Source organism: Mugil cephalus, chromosome 15 (assembly GCF_022458985.1).
Source record: "Mugil cephalus isolate CIBA_MC_2020 chromosome 15, CIBA_Mcephalus_1.1, whole genome shotgun sequence".
NCBI classification, from domain to species: domain Eukaryota; kingdom Metazoa; phylum Chordata; class Actinopteri; order Mugiliformes; family Mugilidae; genus Mugil; species Mugil cephalus.
In genome coordinates, this window is record NC_061784.1 from 24,166,045 (window position 1) to 24,185,407 (window position 19,363).

At 43.8% G+C, this 19,363-nt stretch overlaps 2 protein-coding genes, 1 long non-coding RNA gene and 2 other non-coding genes across 16 annotated transcripts in view; all 5 read left to right on the top strand.

Annotated features, from left to right (window-relative positions):
* Positions 1 to 1,640, top strand: part of LOC125021099 (EH domain-binding protein 1-like) — a 33,357-nt gene extending 31,717 nt beyond the window's left edge. For all 12 annotated transcript variants that reach the window (XM_047606952.1, XM_047606954.1, XM_047606957.1 and 9 more), the window contains 3 exons: positions 557 to 630; positions 774 to 888; positions 982 to 1,640. In XM_047606952.1, the coding sequence (XP_047462908.1) occupies positions 557 to 630; positions 774 to 888; positions 982 to 1,069 (277 nt within the window). In that variant the 3' untranslated portion in view covers positions 1,070 to 1,640. The remainder of the gene's footprint in view (positions 1 to 556; positions 631 to 773; positions 889 to 981) is intronic.
* Positions 1,641 to 2,337: 697 nt separating this feature from the next.
* On the top strand, positions 2,338 to 2,409 carry trnae-cuc. The gene has a single exon. It is a non-coding gene; the product is annotated as a tRNA-Glu (tRNA).
* A 1,216-nt stretch (positions 2,410 to 3,625) lies between these two features.
* Positions 3,626 to 3,697, top strand: trnae-cuc. The gene has a single exon. It is a non-coding gene; the product is annotated as a tRNA-Glu (tRNA).
* A 6,196-nt stretch (positions 3,698 to 9,893) lies between these two features.
* Positions 9,894 to 11,460, top strand: LOC125021703. The gene is made up of 3 exons (XR_007114364.1): positions 9,894 to 10,074; positions 10,205 to 10,324; positions 10,856 to 11,460. It is a non-coding gene; the product is annotated as an uncharacterized LOC125021703 (long non-coding RNA).
* Positions 11,461 to 14,416: 2,956 nt separating this feature from the next.
* On the top strand, positions 14,417 to 19,057 carry LOC125021015 (endosialin-like). The gene is made up of 2 exons (XM_047606754.1): positions 14,417 to 15,318; positions 17,123 to 19,057. The coding sequence occupies exons 1-2, from the start codon at positions 14,910 to 14,912 to the stop codon at positions 18,847 to 18,849; spliced, it is 2,136 nt and encodes a 711-aa protein (XP_047462710.1). The 5' UTR covers positions 14,417 to 14,909; the 3' UTR covers positions 18,850 to 19,057.
* The last annotated feature ends 306 nt before the right edge of the window (positions 19,058 to 19,363 follow it).

The window sequence follows — 19,363 nt, forward strand, 5'->3', positions numbered from 1 at the left end:
TATATCTATTAACATCTATTAACATCTATTAATATCTATTATATATCTATTATATATCTATAAATATCTATTATACATCTATTAATATCTATTATAATCTATTCTACATCTATTATATATCTATTAACATATATTATACATCTATTATATATCTATTAACATGTATTAACGTCTATTAAACCTCTATTATACATCTATTATACATCTTTTATTAATATCTATTATATATCTATTATATATCTATTAACATCTATTATACATCTATTATACATCTATTACACTATTAACATCTATGATATATCTATTAACATCTATTAACATCTATTATACATCTATTATATATCTATTAACATCTATTAATATCTATTATACCTCTATTCATATCTATTGTACATCTATTAATATCAATTATATATCTATTATACCTCCATTATATCTCTCTATGCATCTATATACATGATTCACCTCTCTGTACCTTTATATACATATATCTGTATAGGTCTGTATATAATAGATGCATCATTCTTTTCTTGTTTTGTTTGTTTCTTTTGAACAGACAAGAGGAGCAGGATCTAGAGCGAAGGTTCGAGCTTCTCACCAGAGAACTACGGGTGATGATGGCGATAGAAGGTAAAGCGGTGACGCCGCTCTCTTCGTTCGGTTCATTAACTGTTACAGGAAGTCGTGGTTTCCGTGGAGATGACGTGAGCGTGAGCGTGAAAGCTCGTCCTCCGCTGACGTCCCTCACGTTGTCTCGTGTCTCCGTCCTGCAGACTGGCAGAAGTCGTACACTCAGCAGCAGAGGGAGCAGCTGCTGCTGCAGGAGCTGGTGTCTCTGGTCAACCAGCGCGACGAGATCATCCGGGACATCGACGCCAAGGAGAGAGGGTCGGTTTCACTGTTTCACACGAAAAGAAAAAGATTTTAAAAAATAAAAATAAAATAAAAAACGTCCCGGTTAAATTCTGTTTCCTTCTGCAGCGCGATGGAGGAGGACGAGCGCCTGGAGCGAGGTCTGGAGATGAGGAGGAGGAAATTCAGCAACAAAGAGAAATGTGTGCTGCAGTGAGACGAGGGGACGGACAGAGTCCACTCAGGACGTCCCACACAGAGGATTAGTATTATTATTATTATTATTATCATCGTCTTTATCTCGTGCAGGAGGTGGAATCTTTCAGGACTTATTCTCCAGAGCTGCAGCGTGTGTCGTCTTTTAGTTTTATTATTTCTGTCTTAATGTGTGTGAGTGTTATTTTGATGCTGTTTTTATTTATTTAAAAGATTGTTGCACATTTGTGGCGTATTGTGTGAGTTTCGTGTGCTCATGGTTAGAGGTTTATTATTATTATTATTATTCAAACCAAACAACTTTATCCCAAACGTGCCTTGTCACAGTTTCTTATCCACATCGAGGAAGAAGTTTTTCTCCGTCTGAGGACGTTCGTCCTGGAGAAGTAATAAATGAGGAGATATGAGCTGGACTCTTTGCCGCTACGCTGTCAGTGCAGGGACACGTCCTCATCTTCAGGACGAGCCCTGAAACCACATTTCAATGCGACTGCTTCCAGACGCTCTCTGATCACACACTGTCACTGTTTCTATTTATGAGGTGGAGATGAATAAAAATGTGTTGGTTGCTACTTTTTGTCCCGAGTGAATTCTGTTTGTTTTAATAAAAACTCATTCATCAGCGTAGATTTACTTTTAAAGTCACGTGAAAGTCCACAAAATGTCAGAATCAAACTCAAATAATTAAACATATATACACACACTGATCAGACTTAACATTACGACCAACCTTCCTGATATTTTGTAGGTCTCCCTTGTCATGTGATGTGTGTAAGGAACATCCATTCATAGTTAATTTATTAATGACACAGTGAAATGACTTTTATTTACAGCAGCTTCTTCTCAAAGTCTACCAGAGCTCAGATAAAAGAGTCAGTAAGTTATATATATATATATATATGTGTGTGTGTGTGTGTAGAGGAATATATTGCACATGATGAGTCCAGAGACCTATATATATATATATATATATTATTTATTTTATTTTATTTAGTTATTCATTTATTTTTAGCACATTTTTATATTTCAAACTCCAAACATGATCTAATTTTTCACATGGTGAATAAACTGTTTGGTTGTTTCCATTAAAGGACAGAAGTGACCTCTTCGGAAACAGATGCATCAAAGATAAGAGAGAAGTTTTAAACAGACTCGATAAAACACGCTGGTTTAATATTATCTTCTTCTGTCCTTGGTCATAATGATGTGGCTGATCGGTTTAATTAACTGTTCGATCCTGTCAGTGACGTCAGAGGGCCGCTCCCCAGCTCCCTGGTGGTCTAGTGGTTAGGATTCGGCGCTCTCACCGCCGCGGCCCGGGTTCGATTCCCGGTCAGGGAACACGTACTTTTCCTGTTCTGTCCTAGTGGATCAGAACAGGAGTCACACTCATTCTAGTTCAGGAGCCACATTCAGCACAAACTGATCTCAATCCAGAGTCAAATATCAACCTAGTAACAACCTCCTCATGTGTTAAAGATGAACAATCAGGACAATAACTTAATATAACTAACCTTGAAAAAACAAAATGAATTTCTCCAGAAAAATCAGGGCTCATTAGTGTCATTAGTGTCTGCTGTTCAGTCCTGGGTCTCAGTGTTTTCTCTCTGCTCGTTAGGTTAATTAATGTTCTAAATTGAGTCTAGGTGTGAGTGTGAATGTCCTGTCCAGGGTGGACCTCGCCCCAGAAACCCCCCCACAGCCCTAGTGAGGATAAGAAGAAGATGAGATGAGATGAGAAGAATCGTCACATCAAAAATCAGATTCTTATTCCTTTGAGAAAGTTGCAAATTCTTTGGTGCGTCCATGAAAAGTGATTATGTCCAATAATTCTCCACTGTCTCCTTCATTATCATCAGGTTTGTCCATCAAAATGTTTTACTGTGTCTCTGTTGAATCGTCTCACGTCCCACATCATTTAGGCCTTAGATCATCAACCTCATTCTGAACAAGATGTCATCAGATCATAAGATCATACTTCTCTACATTTCATTTTTTAGTCTGTCTTTAATTGGTAAATTGGTCCCAGGTGAATCTTGACTTTTTCTCTAACGAAGGTGCATCTAATGAACCATCAGCTGACACCTGCAACCGCTCCAGATCAGACAAAACTTCAATCTAAAATTCTCGTGAGAATTAGAGTTGTAGAAATTTATTTTCTGCAGTTGCCAAATTTTCCTTGTGGATCATTAAAGTCTATTTATTTATTTAATAACTTAATGGTGGTTATGCTTTTTGCTGTCATATCTGGCAAAGGTGTGTATCTTCTTTTTTTTTTAGTAAATTTTGATATTTCAAACTCCAAACATAAAACTCATTTTTCACACGGTGAATAAACTGTTTGGTTGTTTCCATTAAAGGACAGAAGTGACCTCTTCAGAAACAGATGCATCAAAGATAAAAGACAAGTTTTAAACAGACTCGATAAAACACGCTGGTTTAATATTATCTTCTGTCCGTGGTCATAATGTTGTGGCTGATCGGTTTAATTAACGCCTCTGAGCTCCTTCATTAACTGTTCGATCCCGTCAGTGACGTCAGAGGGCCGCTCCCCAGCTCCCTGGTGGTCTAGTGGTTAGGATTCGGCGCTCTCACCGCCGCGGCCCGGGTTCGATTCCCGGTCAGGGAACGTGTTCTTTTCCTCTTCTGTCCTCATTTTAGTTCAGGAGCCACGTTCAGCACAAACTGATCTCAATCCAGAGTCAAATATCAACCTAATAACAACCTCCTCATGTGTTAAAGACGAACAATGAGGACAATGTTTACATTTAATAAACTAACCTTGAAAAGAAAAAGAAGAATAATAACATTTTATTTATACTGCAGATGCCTTTCAAAAAAGACAGGGTTTAAATACGTAACATAAAGTATAAAACAGGGAATTTCCAGGTTTATCTCAGTCTAGTAAACACACATCAATAAACAACATTATGTAAATAAACAACAGAAACACTCGTTCATTTCTTTGTTTTTCTGTTTAAGTGTGATTTACAAAACAAAACAAATGTGTAAAAAAAATAAAAATGATTTGGTTTAAAAAAAAAACAAGATAAAAACACAGAGAGGATGAGTCAGGATGGTGGGTTAGTAGGAACAGGATGGACACTGAGTCCTGATGTTTCCAGGTGAAGTCAGAGGATGTTTTTCATTCTCAGACTTGATGTTTATACGAGTTGTTTCTTGTGTTTTTGTGTCTGTTCTCTCAGGTCGACGTGTCCGCGTGGGAGTTGATGGGAACTCGTCTGGAAGCTTCAGACAGTTTGAGTTCTCACATGTTTTTAACCCTTTATCAGAAAAGACTTTGGTTAAATGACGACTTGGACACTTGGCGCAAACGTCCTGAAAGTTAAATCACGTCGTATAAACGTTGTCAGGAACGATGACTGGGTTATTATTCATTCAAACTTCTCTCTGAACATTATATTTATGCTACTCTGAGGCCGTTTTGACATCTCACAGATTGAGTTTACATTCCTGCTGTGATATGCTGTGGCTTTACCACTTCAATAAAACATCTGCAGCCTGAAGAACGAGCCCTGTCGTTTCCAGATGTTCGTCTTCAATCAGGGCTTTTTTTTTGTACATATATGAACCTTCTCTTGATGTTAGAAACAACACATCAGGTTCATTCTGCTTCGTTTGTCTCTGCAACACGTAGACGTTTAGTTCTGCTCCTGTGTCTTTTTATTATGAGACGTCCGGTGGTGCAGGGACATGCAGTGTGGCCCAGGAACCAGGTGGTGGCGCCAGTGACAGAGGAGCTGCTGTTTATGGACATTATTCTTCGGCGTTGCCACGGAAACCAGGTTTCCAATCTGCCACTGACTCATATATTAAAGCTTAGTTTGACAGGTCAGTGAACGGATCCTGGTCATTGGTTTCTCTCTGTTGTTCCAGCTCATTTTCACCACGTCAAAGATCAACGGTGTCAAACACAAGGTGCAAGTTAGAAAGTGAATTAAAAAGCGTCTAATTGCATAAAAGTAGCTGCTGTAGTAGCTGAGTTTACACGGAGACAAATACTCAGATTACAGTTGGTTTAGTCGAGTCAACACAACACAACAACACAATAAAACCACAGACTGACTCATCAAAGGCCACGGAGCAGCAACTAAAGAAGAAATGTAAATAAAATGTGCAAACGTTGAGAACATATAAAATATAAAATATATCCTGAATATATGAAGTAAACTAAAGAGAAACATGATAATATACAGAACACACAGAGAGGCTGAGAATTACTCAACCCTGACAAATAAATAGAAACACAAACCGAATAAAGATGCTCCGTGTAAACAGCTCAGTCAGAATAAACAGGAGAATTAATTTAATCCGGTTTCACTGGAGTAAAATACTGAAACATGTAAACGGTGAATCTGAAGGTTTGTTTTAAATAAGAACTGTGAAATAACGGGACATTATCTCACGTTAGAAAGAAAACTGTAAAATACACTGTGTATGAACGTTCATCAAAAAAAGACTGAAGCTGGAAATCATGAAAACGAGCTACTGTGAGAATAAAACTTTAATAATTAAATCATTATTAAATGCTTTAATAATAAAAGTGTAAAAACAATAGAAACTATTATTAGACCTGAAACCTTCAAACAGAACGAGGAAACAGTGTGAAACCACGTAAACCTGGAGACTCAGGACTAAACAACCATGAGCCCAAATCACACGTATTCATCTGAACACGTTCAATTTATTAACGGAAAGTTTATTAAATGTAAACATTTCCCTAATAAACTGTCAGAGCCTGGAAACATCATGTTTAAAGTCATTTTAAGACAAATACTCTTCAAAGGCCTCGGTCAGTTTCAGAAACTGGTCCAGAAGTTTTCAACAATAACACAGAGACAGAATTAATGTGTGTGATCGTCCTCTTTATTATAGAATCTGCATAATAATATTAAACATGTTAAGCTGTTTTTAGCAGTAATTCTCTAAACATAGACAAGATTAAAAAACAAGTGTTGTTTTGTTAAAGTTTTAAATTCATCTTCTTCTCAAAATGTCCATGTTTAGTGTTTGTTTAACCATTTCTGACCGATTCTTTAATCATTTCCTTTGCAGAAGATCCTGAGCTGTAGACGTGTCCTGTTAGAATCAGGGATATTTACTGGTTAGATTAACATCTATTAGCATTTGTACTGTTGCACTTGTGTTTATTATCGGAGCCGTTTCATACAGACTGATTCTGTTCTGACTAAATGAGCCAGTAACAGCTGCTGCTGTTGATTCCAGCTTTATATGAGACACCTGCTGATCTGGTCTGAACAAACCCGCTGAAGCCGTCACGTCATAATAAATCAAGATCATTTTCTTCTGCATCTGTCGCGTGAGGCCGAACTCCTTCTGTTTTTCCCGGTTTTTCTCGGTGGAGTGTTCGTCCGTGCTCGTGTCTTTAAATGTGGTTTTAAACCCGTGTTCCTAAAGGTCACGTTGTTTGTCCCGTCTGAGTCCTGCTCCTCCGGTATCTGATGGGTCCTGGTTCTTCCACGTCTGCAGACATTTCCCCCGTGAAACGAGAAGCCGTCCGGCTAAATGAAACCCGTATTTTTCTAAAGAGCATAAATCTTGTGAGGGTAGGCGGGCGAGCACCGGAGAGAGGAGAACTATTCGAGCAGTTTAGACATTTCCTGCACGGCTGAAAATATTTCCTACTGTATTGAAACTCAACACCAGAACAACTTTCCTTGGCTGAGAGGAGGAAAAAAACAGATGAACTGTGAAAATGAATGAGTGAAAATGGAAAAGGCTGCAGACTAGAGACAGCTGCAGAGAAAAGACACACACATATATATCTATATCTATATATATAAAACACAAACAGCGCTGCCAACAAATACACAAAGGGAACAAGAACAGAGACGTGGAAATGTAAAGTCATGTTATCAAATGAAGAGAAGATGAGGAGGGAAAAGTCTGAGTCCGTCCAAGAAAAGTGGAGATGTAGAGAAGATGGGAAGAGGTCGTCCAGGATACGAGGACACGGACTCGGAGGGCGAGAGGCTGATTTATGAGACAGACTATGACGGAGACACACAACCATGTAACATTCAGTCTTTCCTTTCCCTTCATCTTCCTGCGTTTATTTAACTGATTTAACTTAATGTGCTTCCGACCAAAGGAAATAAAAAACTATGACTTTCACAAATTTGTAGAAAAATGACTGTTTACCTTTGACACGTGCCTCTTTCCTGGCTGTCAGAGACACATTTCCAACTAATACAATAAAAACAAACTAAGCATCATCTTTGAGCAGGACGTTTAATCCCAACGTCTTCAGACCGGGCCGTGCTAATTAGCGACGCTGTAGCATAAAGCAGAAATAGACACGTTTCGACCATAAAAATAAAATAAAGATTTCGCTATCATGCATGTTTTTACACCAACTAGTGTATTGACCCTTTGCTACCACTAGATGGCAGACTAAAGGTGTCCACTTATGAGGACAGCGGGTCTAAATGAAGCCGGATAAGAAGCTAAAACCAGTCCCCATATGAGGACGCAGGGTCTCCGGAGGTTAAATCCGTTTATTAGAAGCTGTGATGTCTAAACATTAACATGAAGTTATTATAACTTTCATCCCTTCTGACTCTTTTCATTCTTCCCCTTCAATTCAGTTCAATTAAATTTTTATTTCTGTGGCGTCGATTACGATAAATCGTCTCAAGACGTTTCACAGAATCTGGTCTGAAACCTCCCGAGCTGCTTGAAGACGACGGTGGCAAGAAAAAGTCTTTTCATCCCATCCCCCACGACCATTTTCATACCAACCCAACAGACTATTATCGTCCCCCTCAACCCTTTAACATTCCTCGGGGGGGGGGGGTTAATGGGACAGCAGCAGCTTCATGAACCAATCAGAGCTCTGGACACAAAGTGTGTTTGACTCAATGCTGCATGATGCAATATGTCATTTTAGTCTGATTTCACTGATAAGAGTCATGATAGACCTCTTCATGGTTTGTAAACAATGTGATGTTTTTTGAGGGGCGGGGCTTAACTGGAGGCAAAACATCTCAAACATTGTAGCCTGTAAACGGCAGTTAGCATATTTCTATGGACTGTTTTGTCTAGAATGGACGAGGAAAACTGATATTTTATAGAATATACTGATAAACTCACTCCCTGACACCCTGAGTGTTATTTTAAAAAGTTGACTCTGACTGATGGGACTATATTCACCGTCCTCTACACTCTCACTACCTGGATGGACGATTTGACCAAAGGACACAGAGGGGACGAAGTCTGGTCTGTCTTTATCAAGTGAAGCCTCTAAAACAAAGATATTACAAGAAGTAAGAGGAACCACTGTGGAGGGAAACGTAGTAAATGCAGCTTCAGCTTGGACACTAACCCCTGAAACACACAACTAATGCTAAGTTAGTTAGCTGTTAGCATTAGCTTTAACATGTAACAAGAATCCTCCAGATAATGATTAACTAAACGTAATTAGTCACGATGTCGTCCTGTAACGTTATTCAGGCTGATATACATCACATATTAGTCTGACCTGGTATGAAGCGTCCGTGTCGTCTCACTCTGATCATTTCTTTTAATCTACAAAGTCAAACCAAAGTAAAACTTCAAGTTAGTGTTTTTGATTTTTCGTTTTTGGCTCCAAAAATAAAACAAGACGACATTTCCATGGTTGACAGTGACAGCGTTCGCCTCCAGCTAACGAGGTGACGTCACAGTGACGTAGGACATGAAGGAGTAATTATAAGATTCAATCAACACACGTTTTCAGGCAAACTCAACCTCTTCTTCTTTTTTAACTATGCGCCAACTTTGATTCCTCAAGAACAAAACCACTTAGAGTAATTCTATTGTGATAGAAACTTCAGAGTCTTGTCTTTCAGAATGAATGAGCTCCAACACGTTCATGAACAGGATTCAGTTTACTTTGTCCTAAAGAGGACGTCCCTTTTCATCCCTTTCTCATCCCTCCATCCATTTCCCTCACGTCCAGTCGACCAGTTCTTCTCTGCATCATTTAATGCTGTGTTAATGAGTTACCACTGGTTTGTTGGCCTCCATCTGCAGCTTTCAGGCAGCAGCTCACGGTGTCACGTCATCATTTTACAGAATGTTTAGATCTGATCTGTATAACTCAGCCATGTGTTCAACAGCGTCAGCAGCGTCTGAAAGTAGCGAAGAAGCAAACGTTGTCATCTGCTCAGTGCTGTTAAATGTTGGAAAGGACTCGGTTTAAAGGGATTAAGACGGCTCTTTTTCAAAGCTTTATTTATTCAATGAGAGACTGATGACTTCTCATCTTGCTCTGTCTCTCTTTCTCTTTGCTTGGCTTGCATTCATTTCAGCACTGTCATACTTGGGTTCTGTCCAGTGCAACAAAGGCTTCAGCTGTTGAGAGTTCAGAGATTTGGGGAACAGTGCTGCACTGGATCAAACTTGACAGCAGTTTGTGTGAGAAAGCAACTGTATTACATATTTACCCGCAGGCTGTTTTTCGCTGGGATGAACTTAGAATAAAACAAACAAAAAAGAAAACAGGACAGATTTGGCCGGCCACCCTCTGACACAGCGAGGTGGCCCCGACTTCACAGCACAATAATGTGTTTAGACTGCACGGTGCAAAACAAGTCTGCAGAAGATTTCAGCTTTGCCTTCAGGGAGTCATTCACCTTCCTGTTCCCGGTGCTGAGTCAGGCACTTTATGGTTTCTCTGCTTTTTATTTACATGTTTATTTATTTTCATTCAGGGCAAAGTTTAAATGAAACAAAACCAGAGCGACGTGGAGGAAATAGTTCAGAAATAAGTCAGACGATCTTTTTTTTCCTGTCTCTTTGTGGCTCTGTGGATCCTCTGTGTCCCGTCTCTTTCTTGTCTTCTCGGGTTAATGCGTTTACCATCGTCAGCGCACACACAAAGGCCTCGGCTCAGGAGACTGTATCACGAGAGGCTACAAAGAAGTGTAAGATGTCTGTGTGTGTGCGTGGCTGCGTCCATGGAAAAGCTGAGCCTATCATCTGGTAAAGGAATAATCTTTCATGAATTACCCTCTCCCGCTCCGGGCTCCTCTCTCTCTCTCTTTCTGCCTCTCAGCAGTTCTTAAACCTTGACTTTCTGTTTGTTTATACATGTGTGATCCTTTATGTGCAGCCGACTCCTGCTGCTGACCAGCTGATACACATCACCTGAGTCTTTTCTAGTCCTGCTGCATTCTGTCCTCAAACCCAGCTGCTTAGAGCTCAGCAGCGAACGCGTTACCGTGTTTTTAAGGTAAGTAAATGAAGGCACTTATTAGATTTTCCAGACTGCGCTCGTGCCCAGACTGTTACCAGTTCACGATCCAGTCATTCCACTGCAGCCACTTGCAGGATAATGTTTTGAGGCTGTGTTTGGACTGGGCTGCTCCCAGGTGTGAGTGAAACTGAGCTGAGGACATAGCTAAAAAGCTTTCTCTGTAATCCATCCCCTTGTCAAATTAAGGTTAACCAACGCTGCCTTGCAATCAGACATCAGCAGTTCAGACGTATGTGATGCACGGTCACCAGCTCGCTCACGGCTACACCACTAAAAACGTCCGAATGCGTTTTCGGTGACGGGTTCAGGACCCTTAGAGCTCATGTGGCAGGGGTTCAGTCTGGATTTAGACCTGGACACGAAGGCCGGTCTGCTCAGATGCTTGTGGTGGAGATGTGTTGCCGGTCTGGGTGTGGAAGGAGGGATTCATTTCTGCTATGAAAGACGAAACATATGAACTTTGTCAGAGACGTGGATAAAAGTTTTTTGTTTTTTTTTTCTCCACAGAAATCACCGTGCACACAGTCCATTACTTAACCACAAGGCTGCGGCTAATTGCTTCAGTGTGTCCGTGTGCACGTGACTCAGGACAGCAGCAGCCGGTTGGGCGAAGAAGAAGTCGGCATAAACACTTGGAGAGGCCTGAACGGTGCGAGGATGTGCTCCACTGACCCGAGGCTACGAGGAAATAACAGCGCAGTTTACTTGACATCAGTCGGGGAACTTTGGTGACCTCAGGAACAGAAGTAGAACCAAAAACCATCTAATTATCAAAGCAGGCTCAGACGGGACAACTAAAATGATTTACTTACTCCACTCTTTGTTCTTTACTGTGTATTTACATCCACAGCCTTGCATGTATCTACTTATGCAGTAAATTGATTTAACGCATATGTTTTTATTCTGAAAACACTAACTGTATTGTTATAGTAACACATTCTTGCACAGAAATAAAATGCAGTCATGGCAGAAAGCTAAAAGCGCTGCACTCCTTTTTGGCCTCTCACATCTGGAAGCTGAACAAGCTGATCTGTTGTCCACTGGGGAGACCCACCGAGGAGCCGGGGGTTAATAACCCACTTGGTCAGTGGCAAAGTGAGGTCAGAGTCACAGAGGGTCGAGTTTACTTTGCCCACCACGGTTTCTACTTCTGGAAAAACCTCGGCACAACAAGGCTCAGTCATTTCATAACAAACTGACCAAACTTCTACGGCTCATCAGGACAAACGTCTGACAAATCCTCAGCCCAGTGAAGGTGACTTTATGAAGTAATGCTCATTAAAGATACATAAATAATATACATGTACCAGATGGACTGGCCCCGCCTACTCTGCGTTGGGTTTCCATGGCGTTGATCACTGACACTGGCATTAACTGCACGTTTTCTTCACTATGGTAAAGTTCCCACTTGTGAACGGATTGGGGTGAAATTTGGTGCAAAGATCCACGTTCCCCACGGCAACAAACTACAATAACTTTGGTGAAACTGTGTCGTTTTATTAAGAAGTGTCATTGGGCCACATGCAAGCGGAGATAACAAGACCACTTCACCGAAACACAGCCCTAAGAGATGCTAAATTCAGATGCTAAATTTTAATTTAAAACATGCATTAAGAAGCATGACACTCAATAATGACTAAAATCAACCAGAATAAGTAAATAAAATGAATCCGTCCAGGAGATGACCAGGACGTAAACACTACTGTGCGTCTATTCATTACCTCATGTGAGGTTCACTGTCCTCAGGTAGTTTTACAGTAAACAGATCCCTGTGTGGCACCCGGACCACCTACATCTTCACCCCCCCACAAAAAACCACAGTGATCAAAGTGTACACACATACATTGTAGAATCTTAAAAACATTCCCCGTTTCTCATAATCTAGGATTATGAGAAACGGGGAATGTTTTTAAGATTATTATTTCATTATATTTGTCTGACTCTAACTGGTTCACGGTTTTCTAATATGGGCCGTGGGTTCAGAGTTACCTAGTATGTAAAGACTGGGGCAGAACTCAAAATCCACTCTCTCATGAAGCATTTTCCAAAGTGTCTGACTCATGACATGACCACAGGGCATGTGAGAAGGTACCCAGCTCCCCTTCACACCTCCAACAGTCCAACAGCTATGAATTCAGACTCTTAACTCGTGTCACATGTGCTTTGTGATAAACGTGCCTGGTGTGTGGTGTCAATACAAGGCCACCAAAGAACATAAAATCAAGAACAGCCTCTGGGCTGTTAGAAACAGAAACCGAGAGGCTCTGGAGCTGGAAGGTACGGTTCAGCTGCTTGGAAGCTCGAAAAGCCGGGAGAGAGCGGATCGGAGCCAACGATGATATGTGGCAAGTGGCTAGGAGTCGAGGAGGTTAGAGAGGAGGCGGCGAACGCAGGAGTGGAGATCTCTGCGTGTTCCATCAGACGTCTCCGGGTTCAGAGATGCAGCGGCGTACGTGGATTAATGTGAACAGGGGGATTTGGGAGCGCAGGACTACGGAAAAGAGAGGTTTTGTCTGTTCTATCAATTACATTTTCTGGAATGTGTTTGTTAGGCATCCGAGGAGGAGGAGGAGGAGGAGGAGCTAAGAGGGACGAGGGATGGAATAAACAGACGGGGAACGGGAGGACGCGATTCTGGGGGAGAAACTGCTCATTTGGTTCCTCAGATAATGAGACGTAAAGATAAGCAGAGCAAGAAAAGAGGGGAGGGTGAAAGAATAATAAAGAGACGGGGTGGAGGAGGAGGTCCAATTTAAGAAGAGGATGGGGGAAGGAGGAGGAGGAGGAGGAGGAGGTGGGGAACAAGAGCGAAAGGCTCTTTGGGTTCTCCAGGATCCTGAGGTTTTATGTTAGCGCTCGCTCTGCTTCCAGTGATTGTTACATAAGAGCAGCAGACTGCTGAGTCTGAGCCTGCGAATGCTCAGCCTCCGGCTCATCAGCGAACACACCGGCCCAGAACCCGTCCAGCGTTTCCATCCCATCATTCTCTGTTAGGAAGCGCTGAAAGCTCGGGATCTGAACGTGACACAAATCTGACATGAAACTGTTTCCTACCACAAGTTTTACTGTTTGTCTGGGGCAGAGACATCGATTTCATCTTCATCCTCCTGACTGGTTGTACAAACTATTAAATCAGCGTTTTTATCCTTAAAATAACAGCAGCTGAGTTCAGGTGATATTTTTTGAATATGATAAGAAGGAGGAGAAGAAGAAGAAGAGGGGGATCATATTTTTTCTTTAGAAAATACAAACTCAGCTTTTGTCTGGGATCATGTGACCGTGGTGGAGGTTCCCCCGATCACCCCCTGCTCCCCAGCTACCGAGAGGTCAAGCTGATGCACATCTGGCATTTCCTGTTTCCTCTTCCACATGTGCCCCCGAGTGTTAGCCGCACACACACACACACACACACACACACACACACACACACACACACACACACACGAAATCATTTTACAACGATATGCACAATCCAACAAGCATTTAACGCTCGAATGTTTCCACCGTTAAAATCTGCAGCTGCCGTTGGCCTGAATCAATAAAAGAAAAGGAGGTGGCAAAAAGAGGAAAGAAATGGTGGAAAGAGTCGGAGGTGAAGAGAAAAGGTGAGGACGGATAGAGAGCGAACGAGACGAAGAAGAAGAAGAAGAAGAAGAAGAAGAAGAAGAAGAAGAAGAAGGGGGAGAAACAATCTCTGCATCTCTAAAGGCTGACAAACACTTTCCACTCCTGTGGATGCTGCTGCATGCAACTCTTAAAGCCTGTGTGTGTTTTCTGTGTGTGTGTGTGCGTTTTGTGTGTCTGTGTGTGTGCGTTTTGTGTATGTGTGTGTGTGTGCGTGAAGACATGGGCTCGGGGATGGGGGACAGAACGGTGCCGTATGGTTTTCATAACTCTCTGAGGGTTTTCTCTTCTCCTACCACCAGCCCCTTCAACCCCTCCAGTCTCCAGTTGTACTTTACCAGCCCCCTCTTCCAAAAACACACAATTCTTTTTCCTCTACGTAGCATTCACCCCCACCCCCCCAAACTCACCCTCCTTTCCACCCTCCCACCTCCTCCTCTCTCTTTCTGAGGTTCAGTCCAGCTCTGCAGAGGCGAGGACTCGGATCAGACCCTGCACACAGCTCCTGCCACCGCTCACATTCATAAATGGATCCTTCTTTATAACTCATTTTGGACTTTTTGACCTGAAAGACACGTTTCCCCATTCAACATATTTGCGTCTTCTTGCGCCCCTCTGGACTGGACTGGATTTGGGAGCGTACCGGACTCCACTGGACCGTCAGGTCCCCACATGTTGAAACCCATTGTGGCAGTGGTGCTTGGAGTTTGAATGGAAATTGATTTGATGTGCACCGTAGGGCTGTTTGCCTCAGGACCTGGACCGTCACTTATAGATAAACAGAGCCTCGTTTGATTCATCTGAATAGACGGAGAGGTTATTTATTTAAGCGGAGAGTCTTCATCTTCAGCACGAGGTCAGGTCAGATCCCATCGTTATTTATTCTGACAGTAAGTTTTGGGAGAAGCGTTTGGATGTTGGCTTAGTCTGAACGGTCATGTCTGGGCGGAGGATGCAACAGATGATGAGAGGGAGCGTGAGGGGCCTGTCGCTGCTGTGGCTGCTGACCGTGTGTCTGGCTCCCGGAGGCCGAGGCCAGAAGCTGAGGGAGTCGGAGGCGGAGGAGGCTCCGCTGGCCGAGAGCGACGCCATCTGCCACCGGGAGGGATGCTACGCCGTCTTCCTCCAGAAGAGGACCTTCAGGGAGGCCGGGCGGAGCTGCCGGGAGCGCAGAGGCACCCTGGCCACCATGCACAGCCAGGAGGCGGCGGGCGTGGTCCACGAGCTGCTCTCCGCCATCCAGCCACAGGGCGCCAGGCTAAGGCTCGTGCTCTGGATCGGCCTGCACAGACTCCCACGCCAGTGTTCGTCCACCCGGCCGCTCAGAGGATTCGTCTGGGTCTCAGGCAAAGTCTCATCTACTTCACATTTGACCCGTTTGTTTTATTCATTTAGCCTTTATTCCTCCAGGTTAGTCCCACTGAGGTCTCTTCTGGATCTCTTTTACAGGGAGACCTGACCAAAGCAGCAGCAACAACAACAAATAAATTAGAATATACTTAATTAAAGCAAAAGCCTGGACCCCACTGTTTACATCCAAGCTTTAAATCTGGTCTCAGGTGTGAGGTTTCATAGATGCAGTTCAGATTTAAGCTTATTCTGAGCATCTGGTGCCAAAAACCTAAAAGCTTTGGAAACGACGAAGAGCCACCATGTTAGAAGAGGTTGTGTTGACCATAGCGGCCATTTTTCATTCATTCCAATCAGATAAAACCTAAATGCTTCATGAAGCAACGTCACACTGACGTTAACTGGACCAGTAAACTCTTAGAGATCAATGTAACTATGACATAATCCTTAATTAGCTAAAGATCTACTTAATAAAGAGGTTTAATTACAGCTTCAAGCCCTAAAATATGGAAAATCCATCAACCACATGGACGTGTGTCCCAGTAGATGTTGGTCTTTCCTGATGAGATCTTCAGTGAGTTATAAATCAGACCCATTAAGGCGTCGGATCACACCGAGCTGCTCCCTCCGCTCAGACTGGATGGTTATTTCATTAACTCCTTTCGTTTCACACAGACGCACAGAGCTGGTGCTGCAGAGGAGGACAAACCCATTTTCTTTTCTTTTTTTGACCTCATTCCTACCTCTCAGCCTGATTTAGTCATTATACAAACTTCTCCCACTAAAAACCAGACAGACTTTTTTTTTTTTTTATCACTGAAAGTGTCTGAGACATTAAATCCTCAAGAGTAAAAAAGACTGATGCCTAAAATAACACTGAATTAAATAATTAAAATACTCTTAAACCTGAATAATCCAGTATTATTTATATTATCCAGTAAAGTTTACCAAACCTCTAACCTATAGCTTTGACCCTGCGTCCTCATATGGGGACATTAGGTTTTAGGTTTGTGGCAGCTTCTTATCCTCCTTCATTTAGACCCATTGTCCTCATAAGTGGACCTTTAGTCTGCCATCTAGTGGTCAATACAGGGTCAATACACTAGTCAGTGTAAAAATCGTTATTTTTATGGTTGAAATTTGTCTATTTATGCTTATTAACTTCTCTAGTTTGATATGCAAATTGGACAAATTCTATCAGTGGTAACGAGCTATAGCGTCGCTAATTAGCAAGTACCTGTTTGAGGATGTTGGGATTTAACGTCCTGTTCAAAAATTACACTTAGAATTTTATAATTCTTAGGTCATTGGAGACATAGGTGTTTCCCTCTAGGGGGTTTGCGGAGGTACTGCAGGGGAGTCGCAAAATCTTTGGTTGATTCAACATTTTTTGTATATTTTTTTAAATTTTCCCAACAAATTTACCAACACGAATCACACATATTTTAGTACCGGGATAAGTTGGGGTCCTTGGTCTGAAAAGCAGCCTTAAGACCTGACTTTACAGTATTTTAATTACCGTAACTCAATAAAACTCAAAGTGTGGCTGGACACTGGGAAGTTTTCTGGAAAAAAAATGCTGCCATACTGGTTGATGGTTGATGACGGCTGCAGGTTGGAGGGAGACCCAGGAATTGGTAAAAACAAAGTTAAACCCTTGAGATTAGCCACAGTTTCAATTTTATCACCAACCCCTTCACCTTCTCTTATTCCAAAGACGAATTTAATAAAAATAAAAGACTGAGAAGACTGAGTTTGTGCTTTTCCTGACCTCCTTCTTATCTTTCATTTGTCCCACAGGAGACCAGGACGGACAGTTCACTAACTGGCTCCGTGAAGACAACCCCGGGACCTGTGCAGCTCATCGCTGTGTGGCCATGAACGTCCACACCTCTGAGAACGGACGCGAAAGCAAAGACAACTTCCGCTGGGTGGACGGCTCCTGTGCGACGCCCCTGGACGGATACGTCTGCCAGTACGGCTTCAAAGGAATGTGTGCGCCGCTGGAGGACGAGGGCCGAGGTCCCGGGGTTTACACCACGCCCTTTCACCTGGTCAGCTCGCTGCTCACTCACGTCCCCTTTGGGTCGGTGGCGACTCTGCGATGTCCCGCAGACCCGTCCGACCCGGACGCCCCCGCGGAGCAGACGCTGCTGTGCATGGAGAGAGACGACAAGACCGTGGGCTGGTCCATGGACGCTCCGATCTGTTCGTCCGGCGAGGCGCCCAAGAACCAGGACTGGTGCGGCACGGACCACGCGTGTGAGCATTTCTGCCAGACCACGGACACAGATTACTACTGCTACTGCTCTGAGGGCTTCGTCCTGGACGTCGACGGCTACAGCTGCAACCCTGACCCCCTGAGCCAAACCGATCCCCCCGAGCTTCCCTCCGACTCCGCCGACGCCACTGACCGACCCCCGGTCAAAGCCATCTGCGTGGAGATGGGGTGCGAGTACGACTGCGTGGAGACGGCTCGGGGCGTCCGCTGCACGTGTCCCCCGGGCTACCAAATGGGTCGAGACGGCCGCAGGTGTTCCGACGTGGACGAATGTCTGCAGCAGCCGTGTCCACAGCTCTGCGTCAACATCCCAGGGACCTTCCACTGCACCTGCCACTCGGGCTTCCAGCCGGACGACGAGGGCGAGTGCGTGGACGTGGACGAGTGCCTCGACGAGGGCACCTGCGAGGGCACCTGCGAGAACACGGTGGGGTCCTTCAGGTGTGTGTGCAGCCCCGGCTACGAGGTGGGCATCGGAGGGGAGTGCGTGGACATAGACGAGTGTGTCGGGGAGTCTCCGTGCCAGCAGCAGTGCCTCAACTACATGGGGGGGTACCAGTGTTACTGCAACAACGGTTTCGACCTGCAGCTGGACGGACTCACCTGTCAGCCGTCGCCCGATGACGAAGAATATTCCACTCTGACCCCTGACCCCAGCGAGTCGGCCCATGTGCCTCACTTTGATCCCGGACAGGTCATTCCCTGGTCCTCTTCCTTCACCCCCGATCCCAACTTCGACACCGACTGGCTGACGGAGTCCCCTCAAAACCCAGACGTAGCCCACGGGCCGGACAATCACCTGAACCAATGGGACGACTTGTCCCCAGCGTGGCATCAGACGCCGCCGTCCCCGACGCAAACGCACGGCACGGGCAACGAAATTAACAAAGAGGTCGACGCTAAGACGGAGAGTAAAGAAGCCGGCGGTGCAGCTAAAACCGGAGGCGGTGCAGCTGCCGCTGAGGCCGAGGCTTCGGAGGGACCTCAGGTGGACGGTGCAGACGACGCCGGCGCCATGGGAGAGGTAGGCGCTGGATCTGATGCGGGTAAACGCAAGCATGACAAGAGCTGGCTGCTCGTGGCCTTGCTGGTGCCTCTGTGTGTGTTCCTTGTGGTGATGCTGGCTCTGGGGATCGTCTACTGCACCAGCTGTGCCGTGGACAAGAGCCTTAGTTTTTCGCACTGCTATCGCTGGATACTCCCTACGACTCCCCCAGAAAGGAGGGATGGAAAAACCCAAGCATGAACCCTAAGATAAACAAAGAAAAAAAGTTAAAAAAAAAAAAAAAAACACCCGGAATTTCTCTTTTGGAGCAGGACTGGTCGCCCAAAAATTTGGATATTGCTCTTCTCAATCAGCAAGGAAAATTCTTTCTGTTGCACAGTCGCCTCTGTAAATAACTCACTTTCTCGTCACGTTTTGAAGAATTCAATAAAGTCATAAACTGAGTAAATTTGGTGTGTGGTTTGTTGGTCTATTTTGATTACAATTAGAGAATAATAACCAAAGCGAGGGGGATGAACAAATGAAAGTGAGCACGGAAAAAGTGTGTGGTTTAAGCCTTAACGGTCCCATGTGTATAAACCATGTGTATAAAAAGAAATTAAAGCCTTTGGTGCGTTTTTACTGAGCCAACTTTTCACTTTAAAGAAGAATAGAGAGCAGGACTGGACGTGGAGGGGGGAGGAGGGGGAGCAGGCTGTTCCAGGGGGGAGGGAGGGAGGGAGGGAGGGACGTGGGGGAGGACACATGTGAAGGT

Bases quoted from the DNA above. Each gene is read 5' to 3' on its own strand.
- LOC125021015 (XM_047606754.1), top strand. From the start codon at position 14,910: ATGTCTGGGCGGAGGATGCAACAGATGATGAGAGGGAGCGTGAGGGGC. The intron at 15,319-17,122 runs GCAAAGTCTCAT...TTTGTCCCACAG, and splicing joins AGGATTCGTCTGGGTCTCAG to GAGACCAGGACGGACAGTTC.